Source organism: Doryrhamphus excisus, linkage group LG3, assembly GCF_037039965.1.
Source record: "Doryrhamphus excisus strain RoL-2023G ecotype Guam linkage group LG3, RoL_Dexc_Guam_v1.1, whole genome shotgun sequence".
In the NCBI taxonomy this organism is placed as follows: Eukaryota; Metazoa; Chordata; class Actinopteri; order Syngnathiformes; family Syngnathidae; genus Doryrhamphus; species Doryrhamphus excisus.
This window is the reverse complement of record NC_136359.1, coordinates 20,428,750-20,440,703: the sequence shown is the minus strand read 5'-3', so window position 1 is coordinate 20,440,703 and position 11,954 is coordinate 20,428,750. Positions and strand designations below refer to the sequence as shown.

The window sequence follows — 11,954 nt, the reverse complement described above, 5'->3', positions numbered from 1 at the left end:
TGATGTTGACAAATGAAATTTCTTTTCTGTTGCTGGGAATCACCAAATAGAATAACTTGCCTGAGTTTGTTTCACAAACAGAGTAACAGAGCTACATCCACGCCCATGAGGAAGCCCGCTTCTCTGTGACATCACAAAGGAATAGTTTTGCAACATCATGTGAAACCGAGCATTTTGATCGATTGACAGCCCATACTGTATATGCATATATATATACTGTATATGTGTGTGTGTGTTTAAACTAATAATTTAATAACTTGTGAGTAGTACTACCAAGGGTGAATATGAAGAAATGAGTCCTGAGAAGTACTTGCGGGGCTGACACTGACATCCATTGTTGTCATGTGTCCGTTTGTACAATAAAAATGAATGATGTCTTTGCTAGTTTTGATTTAAAAAAAAAAGTCTGTACTTTCCTCACACTTTCTCTACTCCACTCAGGAATTATGCTGTACTTTAAATCAAACAAAAAATTAAATAATCAGTTTTTATGAGACATTTGGGGGGCCCCTGGAAATTTCTGGGCCCGAGGTAATTGCCTGTGTTTGCCTAATGGTAAGTCCGCCCCTGCAGCATCCATGAATTCAATTTGTTGTTAGGCTGCAGAATTAACCACAACAAAGATGCATGCTGTTATACTAATAATAAAAATTCACTCTTTTAAGCATGAAATGAATAGTCAATGTATATAAAGTAAAGGAAATGTAATAATAAAACATGCATTTCATCTAAGCAAAGAATGAAGGGAACAAGTGCAGACCATCATGGAGAGAGTGCACAAATCATTTCACTTCCCCACTGGCACCACCTGTGTGTGTGTGGGCGCGTGGCTGCGCGTGCGTGCATGTGTGTGTGTGTGTGAGTGCCACAGAGGAATTGATTATGTAACGTGTTCCCAATCACATCTTCGTCTGAGTGCGAGGAGCAAGGACGCTTTAAGGAGTATCCGTGCTGCTGCTATCAGTGCCCCGGTTGTCTTCTCTCTCTCCGACGCCATAAAGTCCCTGTCGCTCACCTGGTGCAAAGCTGCTCCAAGTCTCGGTAAGAAACTACGGCGCTTTCATTCAGAACTCTTATCGAAGTAGGGACATTTTTGGCTTCTTTTATCAACTTGTTCTGCCTTACAGGTTCGCAATTACATGCGTATTTGCTGCTATTATTGAAAATGACGTATTTATTGTTAAAGTTTTTTTGAAGTAGATTATGTTTTTTCTTACTTCTCTCTTAAATAAAGCAAAGTTTCGCGCCTAAGTGGGTGTTAAAATTGAATATCTGCCCGTGCAGGAGGAGAGACATTAACGCCACATTTGAGGAGGCTGCAGAGAAGTCTCCACGCTAAAAAAAAAAACAAAAAGAAAAAAACAACAACCCTGCTGAGTTCCATACAGTCTCCGGGCAAGGATGGAAGGTAGGACAGACATGGATGCACGCCTTCTCACTTGCACACCAAGATTGACACTATCACACTTTTCATCCCGTCATGCTTCTCTTCCGACACGGCTGTCTCCCAATTTGTGCATGAGCAAGCACAGGCTGGTGCTTGTTTTTTTTTCTGTGTCATGACTGACGTCTTCATCTTTAAAAGTAGTCATTTTTAACTTACGCCTCCAAAAGTCACGTGTCACATCCCATAACTAAAGGCGAAATAATAAAAATATATGTTCACTTAACATGCAACATGCAACATTAACTTGCAATATACTAATATTATACTAGGGCTGTACGGTGGTCAAGTGGTTAGACCTCACAGCTAAGAGACCAGGGTTCAATTCCACCCTCGGCTATCTCTGTGTGGAGTTTGCATGTTCTCCCCATGTATGTGTGGGTTTTCTCCAGGTACTCCGGTTTCCTCCCACATTCCAAAAAACATGCTAGGTTAATTGGCCACTCCAAATTGTCCATAAGTATGAATGTGAGTGTGAATGGTTGTTTGTCTATATGTGCCCTGTGATTGGCTGGTGACCAGTCCGGGGTGGGATAGGCTCCAGCACCCCCGCGATCCTTGTGAGGAAAAAGCGGTAGAAAATGAATGAATGAATAATATTATACTAGGCTCCAGCATACCCTAGTGAGGATAAGCGGCATAGAAAATGGATGGATAATTTGAATATTCAACCCCACGCAGAGTAGTTTTGAGTGAACAAGTATTAGTATCAGTATTCACTGAGACATGGAGAAGGGGTAGGATTAAATCAGCTGTTTCTTTCTACTCATTCAAACATGTGGAATTGCACGTTATACATAACTTATATGTATATATTTAATATATAATCTTCATATATGAAGATGTGATGTTTCTTGTTGTAACTTGTTGAGCATGTTTGAAAAAATAAACCATATCCAAGCCAGTGTTTCCTAAATCATTTTGTGGTGGCTCGCCACAGATAAATCTGGACTGCCACAGATATATTTGGCACTACCTGTTTGCCTTTGATTATAAATGCATTACATGAATCCCTCGTTTATTGCGGTTGATTGGTTCCGTACCCGAGACAGACACAGAAAACCTGTTTATGAATAATTTTTAAAAAATCAAATTGATCTAATTGGCGGACAGGAAATGATGTGGGGGGGGGGGCAGAGTTACATTTTAGCTTCTCTTGGGCTATTGCAACAAAAATAGTCCATGTTATTAGTATGAATACCATTATTATTTTGATCTAATTATGACATAATAATAAAGCATGTTGTTCCAGCGATCAAGTCTGGTGCTTGTCTCACCGAACAGTTACTGACACCTAGTGACCAATGTAGACTACTACACTCACAATTTTGATCATCTTCTTAATGGCTTGTATTTATAGTTTGTTTTATGTAATTATTTTTATGCTTGTAAATATACACTATTTGATCAAATATGCATATTTTTGGACTAATACACCGAATTAAATATTCCTCAATTCCATCCATCTTCTATGCCGCTTATCCTCACTAGGGTCGCAGGGGCATGCTCAACTTAGTGACTTTGTCGCTATTTTTAGCAAATATTCAGATGCCTCTGTATAAAAAAAAATATGAACGTCAAATTTTGCAACTTAAAACCACAAAAAAAGAAACAAAACAAAGTTAATTTGTATTTCTTAAAATATTTGCCGAGATGCACGGTGGTCGGATGGTTAGAGCGCAGGCCTCACAGCTGGGAGTTCGATTCCACCCTCGGCCATCTCTGTGTGGAGTTTGCATGTTCTCCCCGTGCATGCGTGGGTTTTCTCCGGGTACTCCGGTTTCCTCCCACATTCCAAAAACATGCTAGGTTAATTGGCGACTCCAAATTGTCCATAGGTATGAATGTGAGTGTGAATGGTTGTTTGTCTATATGTGCCTTGTGATTGGCTGCCGACCAGTCCAGGGTGTACCCCGCCTCTCGCACAAAGAGAGCTGGGATAGGCTCCAGCACCCCCATGAGGACAAGCAGTAGAAAATGAATGAATGAAAATATTTGCCTTGCTTTTCATGCTCACTTTTTGTCTCCGACAGCATCCCTAGAAATTAATTAATTAATAATTAATCTCCTAGCTGTGTGGCCTGCGCGCTAACCACTCGGTTGCCGTGCAGTCCCTACCTAAAAATATCAAACATAAAAATGAAATGCACATGCATCAACATGCATCATGGCAATTATGCAAATGAGACAATCACACCCTCTCTCTGTCCTGTGGAAAACACTGTACTAGAATCTGGCTCATTCATAAAACAACAGAATTATCAGACTGTTCATTAATGTGCACTGTCACAAATAACAATAAACAATAATTGCGCAAGTATCCCCACAACCTATTGAACATGTTTGGAACAAATAAACCACTTTTTACAAATTGGCCGTCAAAGTAAGGCAAATGAATGTAATTTTCAGTGGGGGGGTTGGATCATTTATATGCACCTATACTGTCCAAATATGCACAAGTTGCACATGTAGTTTTTTTTTCTTCCTCCAGCTAGATGAATAAGTCAAACAGTATTTCTAAGCGCTTGTTGAATCTAAATAATTCATATATATCTATAGGTTATAGATATTGGATTAGTTTAAATACCCACAAGACTAATTTGTCACTCAAATAACTCAAAATCTAAATATATAGACATAATCGGTATCATATGTTTGTCTTTCATTACAATAATCAAGGTTCAGTAGACATTCCAAAGGTCTAAACATTGTTATTTAGGCTCTCTGAAGGTACAAGTTGATACTTTATCATTACCCCAGCTTTGTTTAATCACCAGCGACAACACAGCACCGTAATAAGGACATTACAGAGATAGCAGTGAGTCATTTGTGTCCCACCTGCCAACAGCTATCAGCGTTAAGGACTGTTTAAATAAAGGTAATAAATCTATTATATCAGGTAGATTTCCTTCTGTTAGCATAGCTGTTGCAAAGCTTTTTTTTTTTTGCGGAACTGAGCTGTGAGCTAAACATGGCAGTTAATCAATGCTGGAATAAATACTAGTAGTACACACACACACACACACACACACACACTGATCCGGGGTTTGCTTTTCTTTTTACAATGTACCTTTCTTTGTGTAGCCATTTGGACTTGAAATAGTCGGCAAACATGGATGTTAATGACATTAAAGAAGGTCCTGTTCTTGTGTGCAGAGCCCTAATTAACATGATTAGGCCTGGCTTTATTTACATCATTACATGGCAAAATGGCTGCTGTGCAATTCTGTTGTTCAGAGTTCATCTGATACTGTCTGCATAGGAATACAGCGGTGTGTAAAAGTGTTTTTTTCTTTTTGCATGTTTGTCACACTTCAATGTCTCGGATCATTAACACATTTCAATATTAGTCAATGACAACATTGTTTTTAAATGAAAGTTTTTATTATCAAGGGAGGGGAAAAAATACCCAGCTTACACGGCTCTGTGTGAAAAAGGGATTTACCCCTCATTAAAACAATTTAATAAAGATTTATTGAGCTCTATTAGTCCTGGAAAGCATATAAAGCCATTTCTAAAGCTTTGCGACTCCAGCGAACCACACCAAGCGGCATTATCCACAAATGGTGAAAACATGGAACAGTGGTCATCCTTCCCAGGAGGGGCCTGCAACTAAGATGACCCCAAGAGCGACTCATGTAAGAGGTAAAAAAAAAAAAAAACTCCAGGCTCACTTGCCTCAGTTAAGGTCAGTGTTCATGACTCCACTACAAAAAAAAGCCACTGGGCGGCGAAAACAGCCTGCATGTCATAGTACCGAGATGAAAACCACTACTGAACAAAAAAAACTCATCTCAATTTTGCCAGAAAACATTTTATCTGATCCCCAAGACCTTTGGCAAAATACCCAAATAATAACATTATACCAAGAATAAAATATGGTGGTGGTAGTGCAGCTGTTTTGCAGCTTCAGGACCTGGAAGACTTGTTATGGTAAATTGAATAATATAAAACTATAAATAAAATAAATATAATAATAAAATAATAAAATAAATAATAAAAAGTTTCATTTAAAAATAGCATTTTGTGTTGTCATTGGCTAATGCTGGATTGAAATGAGTTTGATGTTGATGATTGACAAATTAAAGTTTAAAAAAAAAGATTAAAGACACACCTTTTTAATCAGGCTTTTAACTAATATTTTTAAACTTTTTTTAAACTGTTTTTATCTTCTTAGTCCTATTTTATGCTCTTAGTCTTCAGCATTTAACTCCAGTGTTTTGTTTTTATCTTTTTAGTCCTATTTTATGCTCTTAGTCTTCAGCTTTTAACTCAAGTGTTATGTTTTTATCTTTTTAGTCCTATTTTATGCTCTTAGTCTTCAGCTTTTAACTCCAGTGTTTTGTTTTTATCTTTTTAGTCCTATTTTATGCTCTTAGTCTTCAGCTTTTAACTCCAGTGTTTTGTTTTTACCTTTTTAGTCCTATTTTATGCTCTTAGTCTTCAGCTTTTAACTCCAGTGTTATGTTTTTATCTTTTTAGTCCTTTTTTTTGCTCTTAGTCTTCAGCTTTTAACTCCAGTGTTTTGTTTTTATCTTTTTAGTCCTATTTTATGCTCTTTCTTTTGTTTCTTTGTTTTTTCCTTTTAAATGTGGTAATTGATTTAATTCAGTAAAGCACTTTGTGTAGCATGTCTTTGCAGGAAAAGTGCTATACAAATAAAGTTGATTTGATTTGAAAGTGTGACAAACATCACAAAAGACTATCTATGTACATAAGGATGCAGCAAGTAAATCACGGGATAGTTACAAGATTTTAACAATCAAGTCATAGATTTGATCAAAACAAATTCATTTCAAGCAACATTATTAAAATGATAATGAAAACAAACAAAAAAAACCCATCGGTGATATGGATGGTGGCCACGTAGGATGCATATTTCTTTCTGAACAACATTCTCCAACTCAAGAAGACTGAAGGCGTGAGACAGGATGATTGTTTTCAGAGCAGTCATTATCTCTGTCATTAGTGTGGAAAATCACATGCTATTTTAGTGACGCTACAAAGTCTTGATGTGCACAGTTCATTGATGATATGTCGCGGCCAGGATAGTGATGAGGACAGAGACAGCTGCTGAATGGCAGCACACAAATGAGAACTTGCCTATTCAAACACGATGCCTCTCAGTGGGAGAGAGTCTATTGAGTGTCTGCGGTGGTTATTCATACTAAGGGCTAGACTTTTCTCCACAGAGTGATGATCCAGCCTTTTAATATCCCAAGATGATATTCCTTTTTCATGAGTAGAGCTTTTCTTTTTTTTTCTTTCCCCAATACAGAAAATGAACTGCTGCTGCACAGAAGATAAAGATAATGGGACGCTCTAGAGAATGCCGCCATTATTCATGAAATACATGCAAAAAGTATATTAATAGCAAATTAATATTAAAGCAAAGATAATGGAGCAGCAGCCCAACAGCAACTACAACCAAGCCTTGTGGAAAGAGATTCCGTGGGATTTCACAGAGGACTGTTCACTCTCACTGAGCGGAACCACTTTCCTCATTGTGGCGTACAGTGCCGTTCTCGCCGTGGGTCTTGTCGGGAACTCATGTTTGGTGTTTGTCATCGCTAGGCACAAGGAGATGCGCAATGTCACCAATATCCTTATCGCCAACTTGTCCTTTTCCGATATTCTTATGTGTATCGTGTGTTTGCCGGTTACGATCATCTACACGCTGATGGACCGCTGGATCATGGGAGAGACGCTGTGCAAGCTGACGCCGTTCATCCAATGTATATCGATCACGGTGTCCATTTTCTCCCTCATCCTCATCGCCATGGAGCGCTACCAGCTCATCGTCCACCCCACTGGATGGAAGCCGATGGTGAGGCAGTCCTACTTGGCGGTGGCGCTTACCTGGATCACAGCCTGCCTAATCTCGGTGCCTTTCCTCAAGTACAGCATCCTTACATTGCCTTTCCAGAACCTTAGCGCCCCCTTCCCAGTCAATGAGCAACTTGTTTGTATGGAACGGTGGCCATCTGTGAACGCACGCCGGGCTTACACCACATCGCTGCTCATCTTCCAGTATTTCCTCCCGCTTTGCCTCATCATGCTGTGCTACGTGCACATCTACCTGCGGCTGAGGAGGAGGAAGGACATAGTGGAACGCAGTAGGAACACCACGCAGAAGAACAACAAAGGCTCCACGAGGATCAACGTCTTGTTAACCTCCATAGTGGTGGCATTCGCCCTTTCCTGGCTCCCTCTCAACATCTTCAACGCTGTCTTTGACTGGAACCACGAGGCCATCCCATCCTGCGGCCATGATATCATCTTCTCCTTCTGCCACCTTATCGCCATGGCATCCACCTGTATCAACCCCATCATCTACGGGTTCCTCAACAACAACTTCCAGAAGCAGCTCAAGTCCACGCTGCTGCACTGCCGCTGCTGGGGGGTCACAGAGCGGTACGAGAGCGTACCGCTCTCCACCGTCAGCACGGAGGTTACCAAGGGCTCGGTCTTGAGCAACGGTTCCAACAGCATCAATACTTAAAGCGAAAAACTACTGGGGCCATCTCCAGCTCTGTTTGTCTGTGCAGCTTTTGTTTTGTTCAATGGCAAAGTGAGGTTGACATTTACAAAAAACCCGTCAAGAACTACCCACGTGGACTTAAAGACACTCCACCAGCATGACCGGTGCCCTCCAATCATCGCGGTTCACAACTAAAAGGAAGTGGATGACAAAATGATGGGACAAAGTTCGGAGAGACTTGACCTATTAAAGTACGATGACACCTAACATAAAAACTTTGTGCAAACTGCACCCTGTACAGTACTGTGGAACCATAAAATATGTATTATTGCCATTTAGAAACGAGGATACACGTCATGCAGTAAGTATCCTTACATACAGATGTCATTGTGTTTGAATAGCTGCAGCTCGCTTCGCAAACCTGACTTATGAGCATTGGAAAAGCAACAAACAGCGTGTAAAGGACAAGGTGGGCGGGGGGCAGGGGGGGGCATTGCAAATGCTAAAAGTATTGATGACTGTAAAACCGAGTGTGACCCGTGACGTGTTAATGATTATTGACTGAGTGGCCTATTACACAGTTGAAGGATAGAACATAATAGTGCTTTCACTGTGGCTTCAGGCGTTTAATGACATTATCTTAATGTGATTCTGATTACCCAAACACACAAACAATGTAATAAACCTCACAAAAAAAAGGCATTCCATATTGCCCACTGGGGTCTGTGAATCTTTTGTGCAAGGTTGGATGGTGTAGATTTGCTGATGAATTGTGCCATAGAAGTGAAATGAGCAGCTCAGGACAAATGATGGTTCTTTGCTGTATATAAGCTTATAATATAAATGTATGGACTGTAAAACGTGACAGTTTATTGTGTGGTCGGCAATAAAGAGCACTGTGTAGCATAGCCTGAATATTTGGTGATATATTAAGTTATAGTTACAGTTTTGGTGACTATTTCACACTTTTTCACACCATCTATCACAGCTTTATCTGATAATTGCTTTTCCATTAAAGACAAAATAATACATTGAACATTTTGCACCTTGCCCAAGATCAACTCTGAGGCAACGGATATTGTGTATGTCAGCTCTGTGATATTTTAAAAAGAACACACACACACACATACACACACACGAGGTCAAAGGCAGTCTTTTTGCACATTATTCAGTCTCAGATCACACATTCAGATGATGAATAAATCAATGTTGCATCTGGTGCCTGAAATGTTAAATAGTGTGGGGAGGAAAAAACAACACTCAGCTCAGAGCTCGGTGGGAATTGTGCTAAATATTCAAGCTGATGGAACACATTTCAGCACATGATGACTCGTCACTTCATCAGGTACACCTGCACAATTCAATGAGATCTAAATGAAGAGTGACTTTTACATAGGTAATGCTCGGTTTGGATTATTAGGGTCATTTATCCAAGGCTATCATTCCATGATGCTGGTTGACTTCCACGTTGTTCTGATTTATGATTGGCCACAATAAAAGGCCAATCCAAAATGTGCAGTTTAACTACATCGAGGGGGGGGGGTGTCAGAGGGGCCCGAAAACCAGTCAGTACCTGCTGTGACATCTTCCTTAAATACCCAATAAACTGATCCAGAGCATCCCAAACATACTTAATGGGTGGCATGACGGTTGAGTATGCCGGCCATGCAAATACTATGTTTTCTGGTTCCAGGAATTGTATACAGATCCTTGCACATACGTACAGTGCATCCGGAAAGTATTCACAGCGCTTCACTTTTTCTACATTTTGTCATGTCACAGCCTCATTCCAAACTGAATTAAATTAATCTCTTACCTCAAAATTCTACACAAAACACTCCATTATGACAATGTGAAAAAAGTTTTTTTGACATGTTTTGAATGTATTAAAAATAGAAAACAAAAAAATCACATTTACATAAATATTCACAGCCTTTGCCATGAAGCTCAAAATTGAGCTCAGGTGCATCTTTTTTCCACTGATCATCCTTGAGATCTTTCTACAGCTTAATTGGAGTCCACCTGCAGTAAATTGATTGGACATGATTTGGAAATATAATAACTGTCTATATAAGGTCCCACAGCTGACTGTGCATGTCAGAGCACAAACACCAAGCATGAAGTCAAAAGAACTGTCTGTAGACCTGCGAGACAGGATTGTCTTGAGGCACAAATCTGGGGAAGGATACAGAAAAATTTCTGCTGCTTTGAAGGTCCCAATGAGCACAGTGGCCTCCATTATTCGTAAATGGAAGACGTTTGGAACCACCAGGACTCTTCCTAGAGCTGGCCGGCCTTCTAAACTGAGCGATCAGGGAAGAAGGGCCTTAGTCAGGGAGGTGACCAAGGCCCCGATGGTCACTCTGTCAGAGCTCCAGCGTTCCTCTGTGGAGAGAGGAGAGCCTTCCAGAAGGACAACCATCTCTGCAGCAATCCACCATTCAGGCCTGTATGGTAGAGTGGCCAGACGAAAGCCACTCCTGAGTAAAAGGAACATGGCAGCCCGTCTGGAATTTGCCAAAAAGCACCTGAATGACTCTCAGACCATGAGAAACAAAATTCTCTGGTCTTATGGCTTTCGTCTGGCCACTGTTCCTCTCTCCACAGAGGAACGCTGGAGCTCTGACAGAGTGACCATCGGGGCCTTGGTCACCTCCCTGACTAAGGCTCTTCTTCCCCGATCGCTCAGTTTAGAAGGCCGGCCAGCTCTAGGAAGAGTCCTGGTGGTTCCAAACGTCTTCCATTTACGAATAATGGAGGCCACTGTGCTCATTGGGACCTTCAAAGCAGCAGAAATTTTTCTGTATCCTTCCCCAGATTTGTGCCTCAAGACAATCCTGTCTCGCAGGTCTACAGACAGTTCTTTTGACTTCATGCTTGGTGTTTGTGCTCTGACATGCACAGTCAACTGTGGGACCTTATATAGACAGTTATTATATTTCCAAATCATGTCCAATCAACTGAATTTACTGCAGGTGGACTCCAATTAAGCTGTAGAAAGATCTCAAGGATGATCAGTGGAAAAAAGATGCACCTGAGCTCAATTTTGAGCTTCATGGCAAAGGCTGTGAATACTTATGTAAATGTGATTTTTTTGGTTTCTATTTTTAATAAATTCAAAAAAAGTAAAAAAAAAACGTGTTCACATTGTCATAATGGAGTATTTTGTGTAGAATTTTGAGGTAAGAGATTAATTTAATACAATTTGGAATGAGGCTGTAACATGACAAAATGTAGAAAAAGTGAAGCGCTGTGAATACTTTCCGGATGCACTGTATATTATCATGCTGTAACATCCCTGTGAATTCAAAAGGCCATCAATACAGTAAAATGCACCTGTGTTGTGGATGGGGTAACAATAAAAAAATAACAGCTTCTCCAGAAGCAGAAGTGGAGGTAGCAGAGATTCTCATTGGGAGTGACCAGGATGGATAGGATCAGGAAGGAGTACATCAGAGGGACATTACATGTTAGAGGTCTTGGAGATAAAGCCAGAGAGGCCAGACTGAGATGGTTCGAACATGTCCAGAGGAGAGATAGTGAATATATTGGTAGAAGGATGCTGCGTTTAGAGCTACCAGGTAGGAGGCGTAGAACAAGACCAAAGAGGATGGATGTAGTGAAGGACAACATGAGGGTGGTTGGTGTGAGAGAGACAGATGCAGAAGACGATTGATTTGCTGTGGCGAGCCCTGAAGGGAAAAGCCCAACTAGAAAGACGAAAAAAGTAACAGTTACTAAATTCAGTATTGCATTGTATTTGGTCGTAATTGTTGATTATTGTAAACCACTGGGGGGTGCACCAATCAGCAAACGAGCTGCAAAAAACTTCCTGAGACTTCAATTTGTGTCATGTGACTCCTGAAATCAACAATAATGCATGACATTCAGATTTCAGACACCTGACAGACAAAATAAAAGTGTACCAACTAAGAAGTGATGTTATTTATGCCTTTAAGATGCCTTAAGATGACCTTTTCTGACCTCTACTGGTCGCTGAGGAAGAATGAAGAGTCCAAAGGCAGACTT

The 11,954-nt window shown here is 40.4% G+C and overlaps 1 protein-coding gene across 2 annotated transcripts; it reads left to right on the top strand.

The window, feature by feature from the left end:
• Positions 1 to 890: 890 nt before the first annotated feature.
• npy8br (neuropeptide Y receptor Y8b) lies at positions 891 to 9,455 on the top strand. 2 transcript variants are annotated; one of them, XM_058070623.2, is made up of 3 exons: positions 891 to 1,041; positions 1,285 to 1,408; positions 6,723 to 9,455. In XM_058070623.2, exon 3 carries the CDS (start codon positions 6,843 to 6,845, stop codon positions 7,944 to 7,946), a length of 1,104 nt encoding a protein of 367 aa, XP_057926606.1. In that variant the 5' UTR covers positions 891 to 1,041; positions 1,285 to 1,408; positions 6,723 to 6,842; the 3' UTR covers positions 7,947 to 9,455. The 2 variants fall into 2 exon arrangements, with proteins under 2 accessions (XP_057926606.1, XP_078645982.1); XM_078789856.1 differs by lacking the exon at positions 891 to 1,041 and having other exon boundaries at positions 1,061 to 1,408.
• Positions 9,456 to 11,954: the final 2,499 nt, after the last annotated feature.